The following is a 20536-nucleotide window of genomic DNA, read 5'->3' on the forward strand; positions in this document are numbered from 1 at the left end:
TCAGCACGGTCAAAAATAACCCACATTCACTTTTAATAATAAAAATAACAAATATATGGACATATGTATGTATACACACTATATAGAGTTATAGACTGATACATACCAAATAGAAAAATGTTCAAGGCATTGAAAGAATGAAAAATACATAAGAAATCAGTTGTAATCTTTTCTCATAATTATTTTTTTGTATTTGTACCTCTCAAAGTCACAGGGCAATAAATAACAATACATACAAGCTCCAGCACACCGCGAACCTTGTGAGAATAAGCGGTTTGGAAACTGAACGAATGCCATTGTGCAAGCATCTGAAACTATAATTCATTTTTTTCATAGTTTGGCTGAGCCAGCGACTAATACTCAAGTGCAACTTCTCTCTGACCACCAACAGCCTGTTATGTTGTTTTTATTAGGCTATAGTTATCTAAAAACTGTTAATAGATGCCTATTTAGCCTGTTGTTCTCCATTTTACTATTGTTACAAAAATGTGACATATGCGATATATATATATATATATATATATATATATATATATATATATATATATATATATATATATATATATATATATGTATATATATATATATATATATATATATATATATATATATATATATATATATATATATATATATATATATATATTTAATTTATTTATTTATTTTCCCTGGTTGCGCTGCTTCCAGGTGTGTGTTTTCATATTTAAAAATTAAACAATCGCATCATTGTATTTGTTGCCAGTTTTCAGCAGGCGCTACGTCATCAAAAAGCGTCGATCAAACTGTTGCTTTAACCAATCAGATTTCGATTAGGCGACACCAAGCCCTTCTCGCAGGTGTAGGTTTAATCACTTTCTCAAACTATTAGCCAGAACTGTATCTATCGCGAGCTGCACTAGCAAACATATTGTTGTGTTGATTTAATAGCGGTTTTGTCAACCCACAATGGCTGAAGGAGGAGAAGAAATGGATATGGATGAAGATTTACTATCAGAGCCATTTTCAAGACGGACTTTTCAAGAAAGGTCGGACAACTCCACTGTGGTCAAGCTAGCTAGCGCACGTTCGCGTTTTGTGGTCAAATGAGCGGACGCTAGTCCAAGCTTTACGGTAATTCCATTCAAAACAAAAGAGTGGCGAAGCAATGGCGACTTCCGTGAGTTCGTAGCGCTTTTAAACCCTAAAAAATACTCAACAGGCAGACAAAACAGGACCGTATAGCTCATAATTTAAAATTGAAATGAAGTAGCTCGATTAAAAAATAAAAACTTCACCCCACAAGTAAAATAAACCCCTGAATGCTTTTTTTTCGTGTTACTGTAACTGTAAAGATTTTTTTTCATAATTTCAAGACCAGGTGTGTCAATTTTAGCAGTACAAATACTCGAAATTATGCAATTTTACAGATTTAATTTGGGGGAAATTGGAAATAAAGTTGCTACATGGGCACTTTGTCATGGTTGTACTTCCCATTTAAATATTTTTACGTTTGTGAATTTCCTGAAGCAGCAACATTTTTTTTGTAAAGTTAATCTTTCTTGATATTGATGCAGTGAAACCTGAGTAGTGGGAGAGGTCCGCTACTGGGATTGACCCACCTTACCTAGTAAATATGAAAAAAATCTTGATTCACAGTTCCACAAAAATGAGAAGTGCAACGATAAGTATGCATGTAGCAAGTTTAATTTCAAATTTCTACAAATTTAATCTGTGAAATTGCATAATTTTGAGTTACCACAAGAGGGCGCCTGCAACTTTGAACAAAGTATGAATGCAGCAACTTTAATTTCAAATTTCTCCAAATGTAATTTGTGAAATGGCATCATCTTAAATATGTGAGTAGTGGGAGAGGTCACCTACTATGATTGACCCACCTTGCCTGGGAACTATAAAAAAAATCTTTATTAACTGTACCACAAAGATAGGAAGTGCAACTATGACAAAGTATCCAAGTAGCAACTTTAACTTCATATTTCTCTAAATTTAATCTGTAAAATTGCATAATTTTGAGTATGTGAGTAGTGAGAGAGGTCATCTACTAGGACTGCCCCACCTTGCCTCGGAACTATGGAAAAATCTTGATTCAGAGTACCACAAAAATAGGAAGTTCAATCATAAGGCAGTATGCATGCAGCAACTTTAATTTCAATTTTCTCCAAATTTCATCTCATCTAATTTTCTCATTTTATCCTCATTAGGGTCGTGTGTGCCATCCATGTTTTTGGAATGTGGTAGGAAACCGGAGCACCCAGAGGAAACCCACGCGGACCCGGGGAGAAGATGCAAACTCCACACAGATGGACTCGACCTGGATTTGAACCCAAGACCCAAGAGCTGTGAGGCTGACGCGCTAACCAAAGTATCCATGTAGCAACTTTAATTTCAAATTTCCCCCAATTTTATATGTGGAATTGAATAATTTTCAGTCAGTGTGTAGTTAGAGAGGTCTACTACTAGGATTGACCCACCTTGTCTGGGAATTATGAAGAAAAAAAATGATTTACAGTACCACAAAAATGGTAAGCGCAACTATGACAAAGAACACATGTATTTCACCTCATCACATCTCATTTTCTGAATCTCTTTATCCTAATTAGGGTCACGGTAGTTCTGGAGCCCATCCCACCTGACTCCGGGCCAGAGGCAGGGGACACCCAGTATCGATGGCCAGCCGATCGTAGAGCACAAGGAGACCATACCGATGGGCAATTTAAAGTGTCCAATCAGCCTACCATGCATGTTTTTGGAATGTGGCCTGGAGGAAACCCACGCAAGGCCGGGGAGAACATGCAAACTCCACACCGAAGGACGTGACCTGGATTTGAACCCAGGATCCCAGAGCTGTGAGACCGACGCGTTAACCACTTGCGCCACCAGTCCACGCTTGAGAATGCATGTAGGGTATTTTGTCATGGTTGCACTTTCCATTTAAATATGTTTACGTTTGTGAATTTCCTGAAGCAATATTTTTTTGGTAAAGTTCATCTTTCTTGATATTGATGCAGTGGAACCTGAGTAGTGAGAAAGGTCCTCCACTAGGATTGACCCACCTTGCCTAGGAACTATGAAAAAAATATTGATTCACAGTACCACAAAAATGAGAAGTGCAACGATAAGTATGCATGTAGCAACTTTAATTTCAAATTTCTATAAATTTAATCTGTGCAATTGCATAATTTTGAGTAGGTGAGTAGGTAAAGAGGTCTACTATTAGGATTGACCCACTTTGCCTGGGAAGTGCAACCATGACAAATAACGCATATCGCAACTTTATTTCCAATTTTCTCCAAATTTAATCTGTGAAAATGCATAATTTTGAGTATGTGTACTGCTAGGATTGACACTTTGTCTTGAAATTATGAAGAAAAACTTTATTTGCAATTATAGTATCACAAAACAGCATTCAGGGGATTCACATAATATTGTACTTGTGAAGTGATGTCTATGTTTTTTTAATAGAGCTACTTTGTTTCATTTTTAAATTATGAGCTATACGGTGCTGTTTTTGACTGTTGGGAGCATTTTTTATAGTGTTTAAAAGCGCTACGAACACGCGGAAGTCACAACTGTTTCGTCACTTCCGCATTGAATGAAATTACCGTAATGCTTGGACTAAGTGGGCAGACTATTTTGCAAGTCCGCTCATTTAATAAGGATTTTTCTGTGAGTAAGATGTGGTTATATCCCTGAATAATATTTCAATTCTATGAGGTTATTCTTGCTTTTTATGTCTCGCAGCTGTTGCTGCAGTAACGGTTTTCTAGCCATAATATAGTTATTGAGGGTTGGATTGATTCAGACAGCAATACTGAAAGTGTAGATGTGAAAGGCACAAAAACTAGACACAAAAGTATGTGTTATGCTTTTATTTTATGTTACATATTAGTCTAATACACGTAACTGTGAAAACAATGTTAAATTTGTGTTTCTATTATTAATGGGCGTGGCCGAAGTCAGAGTTCAATTGGCCGCCGTCATTATTTAAGATGGCGGATGAGGCAGTAGTTAGTGGACGGCACAGCACCTCAGAAGGGACGATTTCCTGAAGAAAGACCTGCTAAAGTTCTTCCTGGACGATGCTGAGCATTCGGTACGTTGTCATTTGTGCATTTCGAAGCCCCAGTTCTCATTTTAAGAGTGCTTTTTGATCGGAGCACACTATTACTTGGTTGGTGTGACGTGGCCCCATGTGGATGCAGACATCAAAATGTTTGCAAACAATTTGGCTACATCGCGTTAGCTATAGCTCTTTATGTTAAAAAAGAAATCATTCTATTGTGTATTTCAGTTCCTCAACGATCACGGACTGCTGGGAAACATCGAGAATCTGGCCAAAACCACCAAAAAGGAGCAGCTTGTCGACGCCATAACGAGCTGTTGCTCAGCTGAGTGAGTGTTTTTGGTTGTTTTTTATAGTTTCTGTTTTCTCGGTCCGTGTAATAATTAAATATCAGCGTTCGGTATTCACGGCTTTGCTAAATTAGCTTATTTTTCAATTATGATACATTTCAATTTTGAATGAAAATATATTTAACTGGCTTGGTGTTGATAACTCACACCCAGAGAAGTGCCCTCTAGTGGAGGTGTAAGGAATTAACAGGCCACTCATAGAATAGACTAATAAACCTAACGAGAATAATATAGCTTTTCCCCTTCACTTCCTTAAAGGAAGACCTACGGCTTTGGACCGTGTAATAATTAAATATCAGCGTTCGGTATTCACGGCTTTGCTAAATTAGCTTATTTTTCAATTATGATACATTTCAATTTTGAATGAAAATATATTTAACTGGCTTGGTGTTGATAACTCACACCCAGAGAAGTGCCCTCTAGTGGAGGTGTAAGGAATTAACAGGCCACTCGTAGAATAGACTAATAAACCTAACGATAATAATATAGCTTTTCCCCTTCACTTTCTTAAAGGAAGACCTCAGGGTTTGGACCTTTTCAGTTTTGACAAAACCCAAGTGAGAAATTTATTCAACGATGGCACATGGGTCATTTTTTATTCTAGTTTAAATAACTTTTTCCTGAAGAAATTTGTTTTAATTTTTAATTTGAAAATGAATGGATTTAACATTATTGACTGAGGGTCATTTGTGCATCCAAATGGTTTAAAAGAGCAATTACATATCACATTGTGGTGTTTTGTAGATTTTTAAAGCCACTAAAAAGTCAAGGCAGAAGTTGTGGATGAGGTGATTTATTTCATGTCGTGTACTAATCCAACTCATTTTGTATCTTCTCTTCAGGGTCCACTCAAGTTAACCAAATCAACACCAAAGAAGGGTGACACAGTGAACGGTGCAGTACCAACATTCCCTCACTGGTCTCCAACCTGTTGTATGTTTTCCATATCTCCCACCACATCGAATCAAATGATCAACTCATCAGCAAGCTGTCCAGGAGCTTGTTCATGATCATTTGATTTTGGTTTGTGGAAGAAATGGAAAATAAACTCGAGTTGAAGATCCCTGCTACAAAGACCCTAATTTTTGAGTCTCTCTACCTCTGCAGCAGTCAAAGAAAATCAAACTAAGTGGTATGTCTAATATTTCCATTTTGTTGCCTCCTGTGGGATGAAGATTTGCTGTTGATAGAACACACCTGACTAAATTTTTTTCTTCCAGAATTCAAGATGCTGGAGAGATTTCTCGTCCATTTATTGTTGGACGAATGCACGAGGGCCTACCAGAACCGATCTTGAAAGCTGCAATTGTGTATGGTACCCTTTAATTTTTTTGGGTCAAATTTTATTGACCTAGACAAGGGACTGATTTTTTTTTCAATTGCTTGACTTGGTGTATGGGACCCTTTTAATTTTTTTATTTGTCTTTCAGAATTCCAAGACGCTGGAGAGATTTTTCGTCCATTTACCTTTGGACGAACGCACTGCTCTTTTTAAAATGCTGGAGGGCCCACCAGAACCTATCTCGAGAGCCCCAATTGTGAGTATGGGACCTCTTTAATTTTTTTTATTTGTCTTTCAGAATTCCAAGACGCTGGAGAGATTTTTCGTCCATTTACCTTTGGACGAACGCACTGCTCTTTTTAAAATGCTGGAGGGCCTACCCGAACCTATCTCGAGAGCCCTGTTTTTTGTGGAAAAATAAAAGTTTTTAAATTGTATACATGTTTTATCCTTCATTTACCTAGCAAAAGAATGCAAGAAACATTACAAGTTAAAACTTTTATTAACAGGAAAACACTTAGAAGTTGGCATTAGATTGAAGTGTTGATTGTGCTGTCATTTCTCCACCTGCAGACATGAAAACATGTTTAGTAACATTTAAAGAACAAAACAATAAGAATCAGACTTAGAATGAAAATAAAACACTTAGAAGAATTGGACTTAGAATAAAAATGAGAAAATAAAACACAAGAATTGGACTTAGAATAAAAATGAGAAAATAAAACACTTAGGAGAATTGGACTTAGAATAAAAATGAGAAAATAAAACACTTAGGAGAATTGGACTTAGAATAAAAATGAGAAAATAAAACACTTAGGAGAGTTGGACTTAGAATAAAAATGAGAAAATAAAACACTTAGGAGAGTTGGACTTAGAATAAAAATGAGAAAATAAAACACTTAGAAGAATTGGACTTAGAATAAAAATGAGAAAATAAAACACTTAGAAGAATTGGACTTAGAATAAAAATGAGAAAATAAAACACTTAGAAGAATTGGACTTAGAATAAAAAAGAAAATAAAAATGAGAAAATAAAACAGAAGAATTGGACTGAGAATAAAAGAGAAAATAAAACACTTGAAGAATTGGACTGAGAATAAAAATGAGAAAATAAAACACTTAGAAGAATTGGACTTAGAATAAAAATGAGAAAATAAAACACTTAGAAGAATTGGACTTAGAATAAAAATGAGAAAATAAAACACTTAGAAGAATTGGACTTAGAATAAAAAAGAAAATAAAAATGAGAAAATAAAACAGAAGAATTGGACTGAGAATAAAAGAGAAAATAAAACACTTGAAGAATTGGACTGAGAATAAAAATGAGAAAATAAAACACTTAGAAGAATTGGACTTAGAATAAAAATGAGAAAATAAAACACTTAGAAGAATTGGACTTAGAATAAAAAAGAAAATAAAAATGAGAAAATAAAACAGAAGAATTGGACTGAGAATAAAAGAGAAAATAAAACACTTGAAGAATTGGACTGAGAATAAAAATGAGAAAATAAAACTCAGAAAAATTTGACTGTAAATATTTTCAATTGCTACTCTAACATTAAATGTTTAACTAAAATAATGTACTTACCTTGAAAGTATGGTGCCCCAGACAGCTGGGGTGGGTGCAACAACTCAATGAAATGTTACACAAGATTATATTGTCTTAAGCTTTTATTTTACAAATGCATTCTCCAAAGTGCAGAGATGGGGGAACTTGCAAGGAAGATCACTTGGACACAGGCCTGTGTGTGCAAAAAAGCAAAAGTTATTATATATAGAGAGACAGGTGTATTTTTTTTAAACTAGTCTTACTGTGATTTGGCCCAGTTTCCTATTACCTCAATTGTGTGACTGTTCTGGGCACGCAGGAAGAGCTGCATCATGCTGCAAAAAAGAAGCAAAAGTTATCATATAGAGACTCAACAGAGAGGCATAGGTGTTTTTTGGAACTAGATCAAGCTATTTGGGAGCTGCCCAACAATCATCCGTAACTAGCACTTATTTAGGTCTTTTGCTGAGTAAACGCAGCTTATGGAGAAGCACCACCAATTTCGTCACACGCAGTTTCTGGGTGTGATGACAAGTAGGCTTTTTGTGTTGTTGATAATGACGACAGGGCCTATGTCCGATTATTATTATTATTATTACAGGAAAGAGAAATCTTACAAGATATAGAATGAAAATAAGTTATCGAGTACTGCGTGCGATTTTCCCCTTTTCAGACAATGCGATTAAACATACAGAGTGACGTTAACAGCGAGGAGAACGCTGGCTTAATATTTTTTTGTATAAATTATTTTTGTTGTTGTGAAAACAGAAGCATTACAATTGTAAACGGGTGTTTAGCAATCACCGTGAAAACTATCATTACATAAAACACACCAGGAACTAAGTCATTTATGAGTGAGCCTTTACCCAGCAAACTATCCGTTGATGTCTCGGCTTTGTTTGATTCAATTAAAAAGACGCACGACTACACGAATCAATAATCGAGAGAAAACGGGCAACATACTTTTTAAGTCAAATGGCAAACTTCGTCGTGACGCTAATGCTAAGCTAACTATCTAGTCACATACGGCACACAGCCGGTGCGGAAAAGGAGCCCAAACGTGAATTGTCGACGGTGTGTTCAACCTGGCATTAAACTAACATATTTGTTGGCGTTTTGGCTCCATTGATTCCTAAAAAAATCTCCCGGCAGCGTGATAAAAATGCACTTAGGGCAGTAAATTGTTCGACGCCTTACCTCGCGGTGCTCGTCATCCGTCGGCATACAAAACGCCATTGCAAAGGGCAAGACACTGCGCATGTGCCAAATTTACGCACTGCGTCACCAATTGACGTAACCACGCCCATATTGTCCCGCCCGCCATATTGTATGTGGAAAAGATGGTGGCTTGCTTACCGCGCTTCAGGAGGTGCTTTGTCCCATTCTTTATTCGCAGTGAATCCTAAAAGATTAAATAAATGTTAACTATATTGTTGTCAATAACAGGCAATGATATAAATACAACAAATAAACAAACGTCTTATTGGGGGCCATAAAGATTATATAAAAATAATATAATAATTATTATATTTGACACCTGCTTCCTGCGGGCCATACCTACGTATTGCTTTGGAGAAATGTTATGAAATTCATAATAATACATGGTTATTTTGAGACAAAAGAAATTCGTCCACCCCCTCGAAGCTATTGGACAAATAATAATAATAAAATGAATAGAGCAACTAAAACCTGCGACTATCTCTGCACCTTGGGACCATGGTGACATCTAGTGGAAGAATTAAAAATCACCCAACTAATGATCCCAACCAAATAACATACAAAACTAAAATACCATTTAAAAAAAGACGTAAAATCTAGCCTAAAGAAGAATGTGAGGTCTTATCAATTTTGGTTTCATGTAGATAGAATTTCATTTTTTTTTTATTTGTGGCGAATCTACATATGCTTGCCTCGGCAGTCGTGGTTGTTGTACTTTGTACTGAGACGAAAGTGCGGGGGATGTCAGTATACGACATTTACTCGACATTGAGGATTTCATCATTCTCGTCTTCTCGCATTACGAGCTGTCCATGCTTGTTCTTCTCCGCGGAGCTGTTGCATCGGCGCTGCTGAGGACCACCGGCCACATTCCCTCCCTTTGCTCAGTGCTGCAGATCCAGTCTATAAGATTGGATCACTTCCGAAACCGGCCCTTTTCCACTTCGGCCCGCCTTTGGGGGAAGAACAAGAAGAAAAGCTTGCGGCAGCAGCTGGCAGAAGGACGAACAACCATGGACGGCGACATAGAGCAAATCCTTGCCCCTTTGAGGCTAGCAGTCAAGGAACAGGTAACGCGGATTAAATCACGCTGTTTCGATCATGACGCCGCGTTTATTTTCAGGAAATATAACTCAACCGAGTCAATGAATGGGCTTTGCCTGTTAGCTCGACGCTAACATTGACTGGCGAGCAGTCATATCTGCCTGCGTTCCTTTGCCACGTTTCAGCCGCGTTCACTGCTCATGGTTTTTAAATGGGTGTGGTCACCCAAAAAAGGGGAAATCAAATCGTTATTTAAAGACAAAATAGCCCGTCCATGTATTTTTTGGGGGTTGATTTCCTTTAATGACCCATCAAAACAAGTGTTCATGATTTTGGTATGTAATGCTAATGGAGCTCATCATGCTTGGATCCATCCATTAAAATGTATGGAGTTCCTATTTTTTTTATTTTTTTTTTCTCCAGGGGGATCGAGTGCGACAGATGAAGCAGGATGGTGTTCCTGATGTGGACGTTACCAAAGCGGTGGCTGAACTTAAAGCAAGGAAGCGCAATCTGGAGGCCAAGGTAACATTGAACACACCGTGAACCTTTGCCATGGATGAATTGATTAAATCTGTGACTGCAGGAGCTGTCTCTGCAACCCAAAGATGACATTGTTGACAGAACCAAGATGGAAGACACACTGAAGAGGCGTTTCTTCTATGATCAGGCCTTTGCTATTTACGGAGGTAAACAAAAGGTGGTTTGCTTGAAGGATTGATGCATCAAAGGAGGTTGCCAAACATGTGGGAATTCCTCAGGGGTCAGCGGCCTCTATGACTTTGGGCCGGTGGGTTGCGCTTTGAAGAACAACATCTTGCAGGCGTGGAGGCAGCACTTTATTCAAGAGGAGCAGATCCTGGAGATCGATTGCACCATGCTAACTCCCGAGCCTGTTCTAAAGTGAGCCAAAACCACACCTTCTTTTTTTGTTTTGTTTTCGTTTTTTATTTTTGGCACCTGGTGGTTCCTAGCGTCAGCTCCACAATGCTGAACTGCGGGTTTTTATTGAACAGGTGCACATTAATTCTGCGATTTCATGCATGGGAGCTGTTATTATCGCAGACTCCCGTAGCCCGGTTGCAGATACATTCTTATAAAGTGACTTATTGTAAAAGCTAACTGCACCCGTACGTTTAGTCACAATATTTGGTTTGTGTGACCAGGACGTCGGGGCATGTAGACAAGTTTGCTGACTACATGGTAAAAGATGTCAAGAATGGCGAATGCTTCAGGGCAGACCACCTACTCAAAGGTAAGCCCAATTGGATTAGTAGAAAACCTCTAAATTCTAATGCTACAGTTGTATTCAATTATATTACCTCTATTTCTGAAGCACATCTCCAAAAGATGATGGCTGACAAGAAGTGTGCTGCTGAAAAAAAGGCAGAGATGGAGAATGTCATCACACAGGTCTGACAGGACCTAAACTTAACTTCTAGGGATTTACTTTGGCTCACATAATGACAATTATGTTTTACAGATGGATAACTACACCCAGCAAGAGCTGACTGACCTTTTTGTCAAGTACAACGTCAAGTCCCCCACCACAGGAAATGACCTCACGCCTCCCATTTCCTTCAACCTCATGTTCCAGACTTCCATCGGGCCAGGGGGAAACATGCCGGGGTACAAGAGGAAAAAAAAGCAAGATTTTGAAGTTGGTTACTGTTTTTGTGAACTAACGGTTGCCTTAATGGTTATTGCTAGCTACCTGAGGCCGGAAACAGCTCAGGGAATCTTCCTCAACTTCAAGCGACTGCTGGAGTTCAACCAGGGAAAACTCCCCTTCGCTGCTGCTCAGATAGGAAACTCCTTCAGGAATGAAATCTCGCCTCGCTCCGGACTCATCCGTGTCAGGTGAGGTGATTCGCAGTGTTGGTTCTTTTTATTTGTGGTGAATGGGACCCCATGCTCATAACTTTCATTGACAGAGAGTTCACCATGGCTGAGATCGAGCACTTTGTGGACCCCAAGGAGAAAGTCCACCCCAAGTTCTCCAATGTGGCCGACCTGGATATTCTGTTGTACTCTTCCAAGGCTCAGACCAGCGGCCAATCTGCACACATCATGAGGCTTGGGGATGCCGTGGAGCAGGTGGGAAAGCCTCATCCAGCTGAAAACACAACACAATTAATTTACAGCAAATCTTTCTGGTCTTTGTAGGGTGTGATCAACAACTCCGTTCTGGGGTATTTCATCGGTAGGATCTACCTCTATCTCACGAAAGTGGGAATAGCCAAAGACAAGCTGCGTTTCCGCCAGCACATGGACAACGAGATGGCCCACTATGCCTGTGACTGTTGGGATGCTGAAACCAAAACCTCTTACGTACGTCTTTATGCGGTTGTTCTCCGCATCTGCGTGTGCTTATTGCGGTGGTTTTACTCACCAGGGTTGGATTGAGATCGTGGGGTGCGCTGACCGCTCCTGTTTCGACCTGAAATGTCACGCTCAAGCCACCAAGGTGCCCCTGGTTGCCGAAAAACCACTCAAAGAACCCATATCCTTAAAAAGAAAAACACCAATGCACGTGTACTTTCTCTCACTGTACGCTTTTGGAAATGCTCCTTAATGTCGTCACACAAAGTCGTGAACGTTGTCCAGTTCGAACCCAACAAAGGCGTCATCGGCAAGGCTTACAAGAAGGATGCCAAGATTGCCATGGAGTACCTTGCTTCATGCGATGAGTCTTTTATTACACAAAAAGAGCAGCTTCTCAATGAGAGCGGGTAAGCTTCAAGAGGAAGACGTTTGAGGTTCCTGGCTTGTTGAATGTTGACGACTATCTGTTTTAAACTCCATAGGGAGTTCTCCATCAAAGTGGAGGGAAAGACGTTCAACCTGACCAAAGATATGGTGGCCGTGAAGCGGTTCCAGAAGACTTTGCATGGTAAGAGCTGAGCTCAAGTGGGAGCCATGGAAGTGACCATGCTAAGTATCTTGTCATTCTTAGTGGAGGAAGTGGTCCCCAACGTCATCGAGCCTTCCTTTGGCATTGGTAGGATCATGTATACCATCTTTGAGCACACCTTCCACGTTAGAGAAGGCGATGAACAAAGGACGGTATGTAGCCTCATCCTTCAATACAAACAGACTATTTACATATTTTAACGCTATTCACTCAATGCTTTTTCTCCCAAACAGTTCTTCAGCTTCCCTGCTACTGTTGCACCATATAAATGCTCAATTCTGCCTTTGAGTCAAAACCAGGAGTTTGCACCATTTGTCAAGCAACTTTGTAAGTAGTCTTTTTTTTTTAAAGACAATGTACAGATTGGTCCAAAACAGATACACAGTTGTATTCAAAGGCAACACAAAAAGCTTTTACACTAAACGCAAAAGTAATTGATGCACCTACAAGGTTTTTACTGTTCAAATTGCCGATTACTTATTCCATCCTATACCTAAAGCAAACAAAAGCTCTTAACTCCTGCCCACTCCATACTTTTCTCTCCTCTCAGCTGAAGCCATGACCAGAGATGGCGTATCCCACAAGGTGGATGACTCCGCAGGGTCCATCGGAAGACGTTACGCCCGGACGGACGAGATCGGCGTGGCGTTCGGTATTACCATTGATTTCGACACAGTTAATAAGACGCCTCACACAGCTACCCTGAGAGACCGTGACTCCATGCGGCAGATTCGTGCTGAGGTAACACTTCTAACTACATTTTTGCTCTGAATTATCCAAAATATAGTGTCCGAAAGGGTAGCATCCCTACGATATAAATCCAACTTAACAACTTTTTCCCTCAGGTGAGCGAACTGCCTGTGATCATTCGGGATTTGGCCAACGGTACTCTTACCTGGGCGGATGTGGAGAGGAAGTATCCCACTTTCGAAGGACAAGAGACCAGCAGGAGGGATGCAGTCGAGGAATGAAGACTGTGCTTCTCTGCCCATGAAGGAAAAAAAAATACACAGACTTGTGTTGCATTTGCATCATCCAGGAAGAACATCACTAAGCTTGTATTGATCACGTCCACACGGAGGAACTGTATTTTGACCATGTATGACCACCATGTTTCTAAAAAGGGAGAAACTCTTATCAGATTGTCTTCGACAGAATGAAGATGCTGACGCTATTCTGCTTTTCAGGCTGACCAGATTGAGATGCTTAACAAACTCAATAAAAAACGCCAGCACTTACTGGATGTATTCATACCACTTCTGAAATGCTCTCTCATTGTCTTAATAATAGCAAATCTTGTGTGTACATATATGTATGTATACATATAAAATATATGCACGCACACAAAAGGTGGCTAACATTTTGGATGTTATTACATGCTGCAGTTGACAGAAATTATCATTATTTTTTTTCCTGAATCTTCCAAAAACTATATGACCAAACCTGGAAAACAATTTATCAGATTGGTTGATAACTTAATACAAACTATATTTCAGCATGTTTTGGCGTCACGTCGCTGTCACCAATGGGTTAAAAAATGTATGCACAATTTAGCTTTATTCTCCAAAGACAACATTTACTAGAATTAGAGCAGCTATAATTTCCAACTACCTAACGACCGACGAGTTCAATAAGTGATTACATTGTTAAAGTCAAAATCAATTTGTTTGTATTTTAGATATATAAGACAATTAAAAATGTTCAACTCTAAATCTAATCATGCTTCAGCAATACTCTGGAAAGGATAGTGCTGGTTCTGAGTTGAGTTTAGCCTTGCACACATTGTAAAGAAAGGAAAACATTAAAAAAAATAAAAGGGCACTTACATCTGGATGATGCAACTCATAGGCTTGGTTTCAGACGTTACTAGAAGTATGAAGCAGGGTGAAGACAAATAAGCTCCTCCTGCTGGGTTGGGCCGGCCGGCGTGGTTCAAAGGGGGGCGACGAGGAGAAAAATATCCGCACAACTGGCTCCTAGTTGCGGGGAGACAACATTTGACGCACGCTCGCTTCGACGTGGCACAATGGAACAAGTTTTGGCACCTTTGCGAGAGGCTGTGCGAGAGCAGGTGAGTAATTTGGGACAAGACAAGACACCAACGACATTGATGGAATAGACACACTTATGTTAAAATCCCACTTCCATTGCTTTTACTTCACTGCAATAATAAAGCGGTGTGAATACTTTATCTAAAAATAATAGACTATGCATGCAAAACTTTTGCACAAGTTAATGCCTCTGATTCATAGAATATCCTGGAAAAAAAACTGCATGAGTTTTTCAACAGTACAAGATATTTGCAGTTAATGCCTCAAATGACAATGTCCTCAGGGTAACTTGGTGGCAAGGCTGAAGGAGCAAGGAGCCCCAGAGTTGGAGGTAAACCAGGCTATCACAGAGCTTAAAGCTCGCAAGAAAATTTTGGAAATGAAGGTAACGACGTCCGCAGAAACCACTTGTGTTTCTTCTGTCATAATGAAAATAAAAGCCATTGTTGTGACTCAGGAGCTGTCTTTGCAACCTAAAGATGACGTTGTGGACAGGGTAAAAATGGATGACACATTAAAGAGGAGGTTCTTCTACGATCAGTCATTTGCTATATATGGAGGTAAGTGAAAACAATGTCATTCTAAATATTAAGATTGAACTGATAGAAAAAAAACCCTCCTAAAAATAGTAACATATCAAGCTACTTCCTGGTTCTGCTCTATGACAAACATTACTAATAACTATATAACACTCTACTAACAGCAACACTGTTAGGTCTCTTTTTAAAAAATGTTACTCTTAGTAATTATAATAATCCCCTTTGTCAGGGGTGGCGGGCCTGTACGACTTTGGGCCGGTGGGCTGCGCCCTGAAGAACAACATTCTCCAGGTGTGGAGGCAGCACTTCATCCAGGAGGAGCAGATCCTGGAAATTGACTGCACCATGCTCACCCCCGAACCAGTCCTCAAGTGAGCCCAATTCTCTTGAAATAACAATATAAATGCAACATTTTCTAATAAGCGGACTTTGGAACTCATAAATCAGGACCTCCGGCCACGTGGATAAGTTTGCCGACTACATGGTGAAAGACGCCAAGACGGGAGAATGCTTCCGTGCTGACCATCTCCTTAAAGGTGCTTGCTGGGTCTACTTTCTATTTTCCTTAATGCTAGAAGTAACAACTAATGACAGGTTGTCACATTTTGGGATGGGTTGGTGCTGGAACCATGATCATTTAGATTGGATTTCACCTTTTCTTTCTGTTTGCCTGGAGCTAGATTTGACACACTTGATTTGTTATCTTGGACCTGGTCCAAGAAATCTGCAGTTACAGGTGTCAAATAACTACCAGCACATATTACGCATTTTCTTTTTCCAACTAGGCTTGGAATTCAGTCTCACCACAAAACTCATAACCACAAATCTTACCAGTAACACTAGTCCACAGATTTAACTATTACGTGGAATGCTTCAAAACCTTTCACATGAATATTTAGCATTTTCACTTGCATTTGGCAGGCTTGTTGAGTCATGAATACATGAGATTCCTCTTGCTAGGCACAAACATTACGTAAATAAGAGAAAACCAATTTGTCTGCATCTGGATAAAACATTCTCCATACTTTTGCTCCTGTTAGACTGGTTGATCAAGTGTCCTTGTTCCTCCCAACGTCTCATTTTCATAAAAGCTCTTTACCAGTATTGTAATGCAAACAACGATATATTTAAACCTGCTTAAACAATTTCTGAAATCTTCTCAACAGCCCACTTGAAGAAAGTCATGTCCACTGAGACGTGCACACCTGAGAAGGTTGCTGAGATGGAAGATGTGATCACTCAGGTGGTGCTTAGATGGTCACATTATGTTATATCCTGCCCCGTTCCTGCTTTTATCAATGTGGTTTTGTGTATGCCAGATGGATAACTATACACAGCAGGAATTGGGCGATCTATTTGTAAAGTACGACGTCAAATCTCCCTCCACTGGAAATGAGCTCACCTCTCCCATCTCCTTCAACCTCATGTTCAAGACCTCTATTGGGCCTGGAGGCAACACACCTGGGTACTACTATTACTATGTATAATACTCTACGTACTATTTTTTTTTTTTACTAAATTAATCTTGTTACCACCACTACTACCTGTAGAACTACCTTTTTGACTACCTGCTTTAGTTATACTGCTCCAGCCACTGCACTGCCTTATGCCAAAATACTCATACACATTGCCACTACTCAAAGTAATTCAACATGTAGAATTACTTTGAGTACTTTTACTGCTATTTTTCATAACATCACTTCAACCACTAGTAAGTAGTATACTACTTATTAGTACTTCTAGCAATTCAACTATATTTAAATAACTGACTTCAACCTTTACTCATTAATACAACAGTACTTATAATTACAAACTGCATTTCTACTACTACAACTAGAGCTCCTAAACTACTACTACTACTATTACTACTACTACTTATAGCATCAGAATCCTTTTTTATTGGCCAAGTATATGTTCAAAACACAATGAATTCATTTTTTCAGTAAGTGTAGTAATCAGGATCAACACTACCACTACCAAGACTACTAATACCACGACTTATTAATAGCATGACTTACTGTTACACCTTTTTACTTTTGCTTGTACTCGTAGAAATAGTCGGTCCAAGCCAACATAAAAATACCACTACTAGCGAGTACACTTAGGATTAAATATCAACAATGATACCACCACAAAAACATTTTTGACACAGCCTATGTCTAGTGATTTTCTTTGGGATTTTGCAGCTATCTGAGGCCAGAAACAGCTCAGGGAATGTTCCTAAACTTTAAGCGACTTCTGGAATTCAACCAAGGAAAGCTCCCTTTTGGCGCGGCTCAGATCGGAAACTCCTTCAGGAACGAGATCTCGCCTCGCTCCGGCCTCATCCGTGTCAGGTGTGAAAACTAAAGCACTCATTTTTCTCTCTCGACTTCTTCATTTAATGCTTGAAAGTACAGTGAAACTTGCTCACGTGTTGCAGAGAGTTCACAATGGCTGAAATCGAGCACTTTGTAGACCCCAGTGAGAAGGTCCACCCAAAATTCTCAAATGTGGCCGATCTGGAGATCCTATTGTACTCCTCCAAGGCTCAGACCAGCGGCCAGTCTGCTCAGGTCATAAGACTTGGCGATGCTGTGGAACAGGTAGCTAAGCCAGCGTGCATGAAAAGATGGATATACGTACTTAAACATGATTTTAACCACGCAGGGCACCATCAACAACTCGGTACTGGGCTACTTCATTGGCAGGATCTACCTGTATCTTCTCAAAGTGGGTCTTAGCAAAGACAAAGTGCGCTTCCGTCAGCACATGGAGAATGAGATGGCTCACTACGCCTGCGACTGCTGGGACGCCGAGTCCAAAACCTCCTATGCAAGTTGCCTTCCTTCTTCCTTGCTGTCTACCAAAAATGACTGTTCTTTAATCACATAATTTTGCTTCAGGGTTGGATTGAGATAGTCGGGTGCGCCGACCGTTCATGCTATGACCTGTCGTGTCACACCCGTGCAACCAAAGTTCCCCTTGTGGCGGAGAAGCCCCTGAAAGAGCCAATATCCTAACAAGTTCACCTCTTGTAAATATCGATTTCAAGTGAATCTTCACCCAACTGAGACCAAAGGGGGCCTGTTTACCCGCTTCAAAAACCACTTTAACGCATAAACACAAGGTGATCAACGTGGTCAAGTTTGAGCCCAACAGAGGCGCCATCGGAGCGGCATACAAAAGAGATGCCAGGCGGATTTTCGAGTACCTGGACGCGTGTGACGAATGTTTTATCGACAGCCAGGAAAAGCGTCTAAATGAAAGCGGGTAAGTGGCAATTCAATGGGCATTTGTCGTCTAATCTAATCTTTAAGTATAAACATGTCACTGTACACTAAATGAATGTTATTTGTCTTGTAAAGAGAGGTCAGCGTGACAACAGAGGGCAAAACATTTAAGCTTTCCAAAGATATGATCGCAGTCAAAAGATTTCAGAAAACAGTACATGGTAAACAATGTTTACATTTTTGGGGGGTGGGGGAAGTGGTCCACCTAGCGTCATTGTTTCAATACTCATCCACCCACAGTTGAGGAAATCGTCCCCAATGTTATCGAACCATCCTTTGGAATCGGCAGAATTATGTACTCCATCTTTGAGCACTCCTTCAACACGCGAGAAGGCGACGAACAGAGGACGGTGAGGACCATGACCATTTTTAAAAATGAAAATTGAAATATTTTCATTGACTAATGGTTTACATTCAATGTCTGATTCCAGTATTTCAGTTTTCCTGCCACTGTCTCACCATACAAATGCTGCATCCTACCTCTGAGCCAAAACCAAGAATTTACACCTTTTGTGCAAAAACTATGTGAGATCATCACTTTCAGACACACACAATGCACCAAATTGTCTTATGCTAGAGTTAAAATAACCTCAGTTATTAACAATAATATATCAAATAGATGTTCAAGACAAAAGTTCATTATGATCATTATTATTGCTTAATGAACTAAAAAAAATCCAACTTCTGATAACTTAATTTCTACCCTCATCAGCTGAGGCTTTGACAAGAAAATGCGTGTCCCACAAAGTGGACGACTCGTCGGGATCCATCGGAAGACGCTACGCCCGCTCCGATGAAATCGGCGTGGCGTTCGGAGTCACCGTCGACTTCGACACTGTCAACAAGACGCCTAACACCGCCACCCTCAGGGACCGCGACTCCATGAGACAGATCCGTGTCGAGGTAATTGACCAATTACAGTCTTCATTAAAAATCTCGCAAAACATTAGCCTTATCAAAAAAAAATTCCCTTTAAATTCAATTATTTTCACATGATTCATCACTATCATTTTCATCTATTTTCTGGTTTGTTTTTATCGCGACAGTGTGCACACGCCTAAATATTTTTAAATTATGTAGCTATACTGGTACCTCTTGTTAAAGTGCTGCTCCTGATGTCCTCACAAATGGGAGGCTTGTAGATAGCGTTATCCCAGTGTCATCCATTGGCAGTCACCTCAGCTGTATGGAGGAACAAGTCTTTTGATAATGGTTTGGGGTCAAAGTTTTACTGATCGAGAGCAAATACCTGGATTTCTCAGCAGGCCGTGTGTTTGTTGTCTTCTCTTTCCAGCTTGAAAAATCCGATGAATTCCTTCCACAAAATTCACACTCATTTGATGCATCCGCTCTATTCAAAATTGAGCAAACAGTTAGAAACTAGACATTGTCCTTCCTACTTGCCCACCTGTTTAATTAATAAGGACTTCCTACACGTGAATAGGCACAAAACACAACAGCAACACCTAAAGGCAAACTTGAAATCTGCAGTACATCAGTTGGTGCTTTGCTTCCACCTTGTGGCATCTATCCAAAATGTCCAATCTATTTTGCAGATGTCTTCAAATATTGTCTTGCATTTTGGCATTTTACTAATATTAAACATAATGACGGTGCAGGTGGACGCCTTGCCTGAGATGATTTGGTCCCTCGCCAATGGCGTCTCCAGTTGGCCTGAGCTGGAAGCCCGGTACCCCCTTTTTGAAGGACAGGAGACCAGCAAGAAGGAGTAAGCGTCAGGGTAAATTTCAGGATGATTTTCAAGGAACGTCAAATATTATATAAAGGGCTACAAAACAAATTAAAGGAACAGAATGAGGACATCCATTAGCAGCTGTGCTGGTTGAGTTCCCCTGTGGCACACTACTCATTACACAATTCTTCCAAAATTCCCAAAGGAAATGTTGTTGTTGTTGTTATGAATATGCACGACTACCTTTTTACACCTCCTCCTTGCCCTTTTTCTAATAAATGTCATGTGGTTCTTTTTGCTGTGGTGTCCTATATTTGAGCGGCGCATCTATTTTCACTTTATATTGTGTGTTGTTGTGTTTTGTGTTGGCACCCGTGTGCGGAATGCCAAGTATGGATGTGGCTAAACATTGCAACAGGCTTACACGCTCCCAAAACAGCTGTGGCCATTAAGAACATGGAAAATAGCCCAAGCTCCATTTTATTTCATTGTTCATTTGCATAGACTATATTTAAATATTTATCTAAACACAGTTTATACCAAAAGATTTTATCTACACACAAA

General features: G+C 39.6%; 3 protein-coding genes, 1 long non-coding RNA gene and 1 other non-coding gene across 17 annotated transcripts in view; 4 read left to right on the plus strand and 1 right to left on the minus strand.

The window, feature by feature from the left end:
• Nucleotides 1-812: 812 nt before the first annotated feature.
• LOC144091412 (uncharacterized) lies at nt 813-6129 on the plus strand. Of its 4 annotated transcripts, XR_013305689.1 has the most exons (9): nt 813-836; nt 928-1025; nt 2199-2519; nt 2598-4090; nt 4289-4389; nt 5253-5542; nt 5631-5720; nt 5841-5948; nt 5991-6129. It is a non-coding gene; the product is annotated as an uncharacterized LOC144091412 (long non-coding RNA). The 4 variants fall into 4 exon arrangements; XR_013305690.1 differs by lacking the exon at nt 813-836 and having other exon boundaries at nt 848-1110; XR_013305688.1 differs by lacking the exon at nt 813-836 and having other exon boundaries at nt 848-1025.
• A 46-nt stretch (nt 6130-6175) lies between these two features.
• zbtb47b (zinc finger and BTB domain containing 47b) overlaps nt 6176-20536 on the minus strand; it is a 37027-nt gene continuing 22666 nt past the window's right edge. For 7 of the 10 annotated variants that reach the window (XM_077623706.1, XM_077623702.1, XM_077623705.1 and 4 more), the window contains 10 exons: nt 19529-19594; nt 19372-19461; nt 14244-14393; nt 13313-13401; nt 11218-11619; nt 11020-11101; nt 10826-10878; nt 8598-8643; nt 7505-7576; nt 6176-7434 (listed from right to left, as the gene is read on the minus strand). The gene's annotated coding sequence lies outside the window, so the exon portion shown is untranslated. Of the gene's footprint in view, nt 7435-7504; nt 7577-8597; nt 8644-10825; nt 10879-11019; nt 11102-11217; nt 11620-13312; nt 13402-14243; nt 14394-14462; nt 14475-19371; nt 19462-19528; nt 19595-20536 lie in introns of all 10 variants that reach the window. The other 3 variants (XM_077623699.1, XM_077623707.1, XM_077623708.1) reach the window with 3 other exon arrangements.
• Nucleotides 9190-13673, plus strand: LOC144091413 (glycine--tRNA ligase-like). Its single transcript, XM_077623697.1, has 17 exons — nt 9190-9529; nt 9927-10028; nt 10090-10192; nt 10265-10406; nt 10670-10758; nt 10840-10916; nt 10987-11132; nt 11214-11363; nt 11438-11600; nt 11670-11834; nt 11899-12005; nt 12089-12235; nt 12311-12396; nt 12460-12569; nt 12651-12744; nt 12968-13158; nt 13263-13673. The coding sequence occupies exons 1-17, from the start codon at nt 9272-9274 to the stop codon at nt 13386-13388; spliced, it is 2256 nt and encodes a 751-aa protein (XP_077479823.1). The 5' UTR covers nt 9190-9271; the 3' UTR covers nt 13389-13673.
• LOC144092160 (small nucleolar RNA SNORA84) lies at nt 10461-10597 on the plus strand. Its single transcript, XR_013305991.1, has one exon. It is a non-coding gene; the product is annotated as a small nucleolar RNA SNORA84 (small nucleolar RNA).
• On the plus strand, nt 14343-20269 carry LOC144091418 (glycine--tRNA ligase-like). Its single transcript, XM_077623711.1, has 17 exons — nt 14343-14488; nt 14752-14853; nt 14926-15028; nt 15237-15378; nt 15455-15543; nt 16174-16250; nt 16327-16472; nt 17194-17343; nt 17430-17592; nt 17657-17821; nt 17893-18000; nt 18114-18259; nt 18355-18440; nt 18520-18629; nt 18711-18804; nt 18992-19182; nt 19899-20269. Exons 1-17 carry the CDS (start codon nt 14444-14446, stop codon nt 20010-20012), a joined length of 2031 nt encoding a protein of 676 aa, XP_077479837.1. The 5' UTR covers nt 14343-14443; the 3' UTR covers nt 20013-20269.

The sequence above is a fragment of the Stigmatopora argus genome, chromosome 17, assembly GCF_051989625.1.
Source record: "Stigmatopora argus isolate UIUO_Sarg chromosome 17, RoL_Sarg_1.0, whole genome shotgun sequence".
Classification (NCBI taxonomy): Eukaryota; Metazoa; Chordata; class Actinopteri; order Syngnathiformes; family Syngnathidae; genus Stigmatopora; species Stigmatopora argus.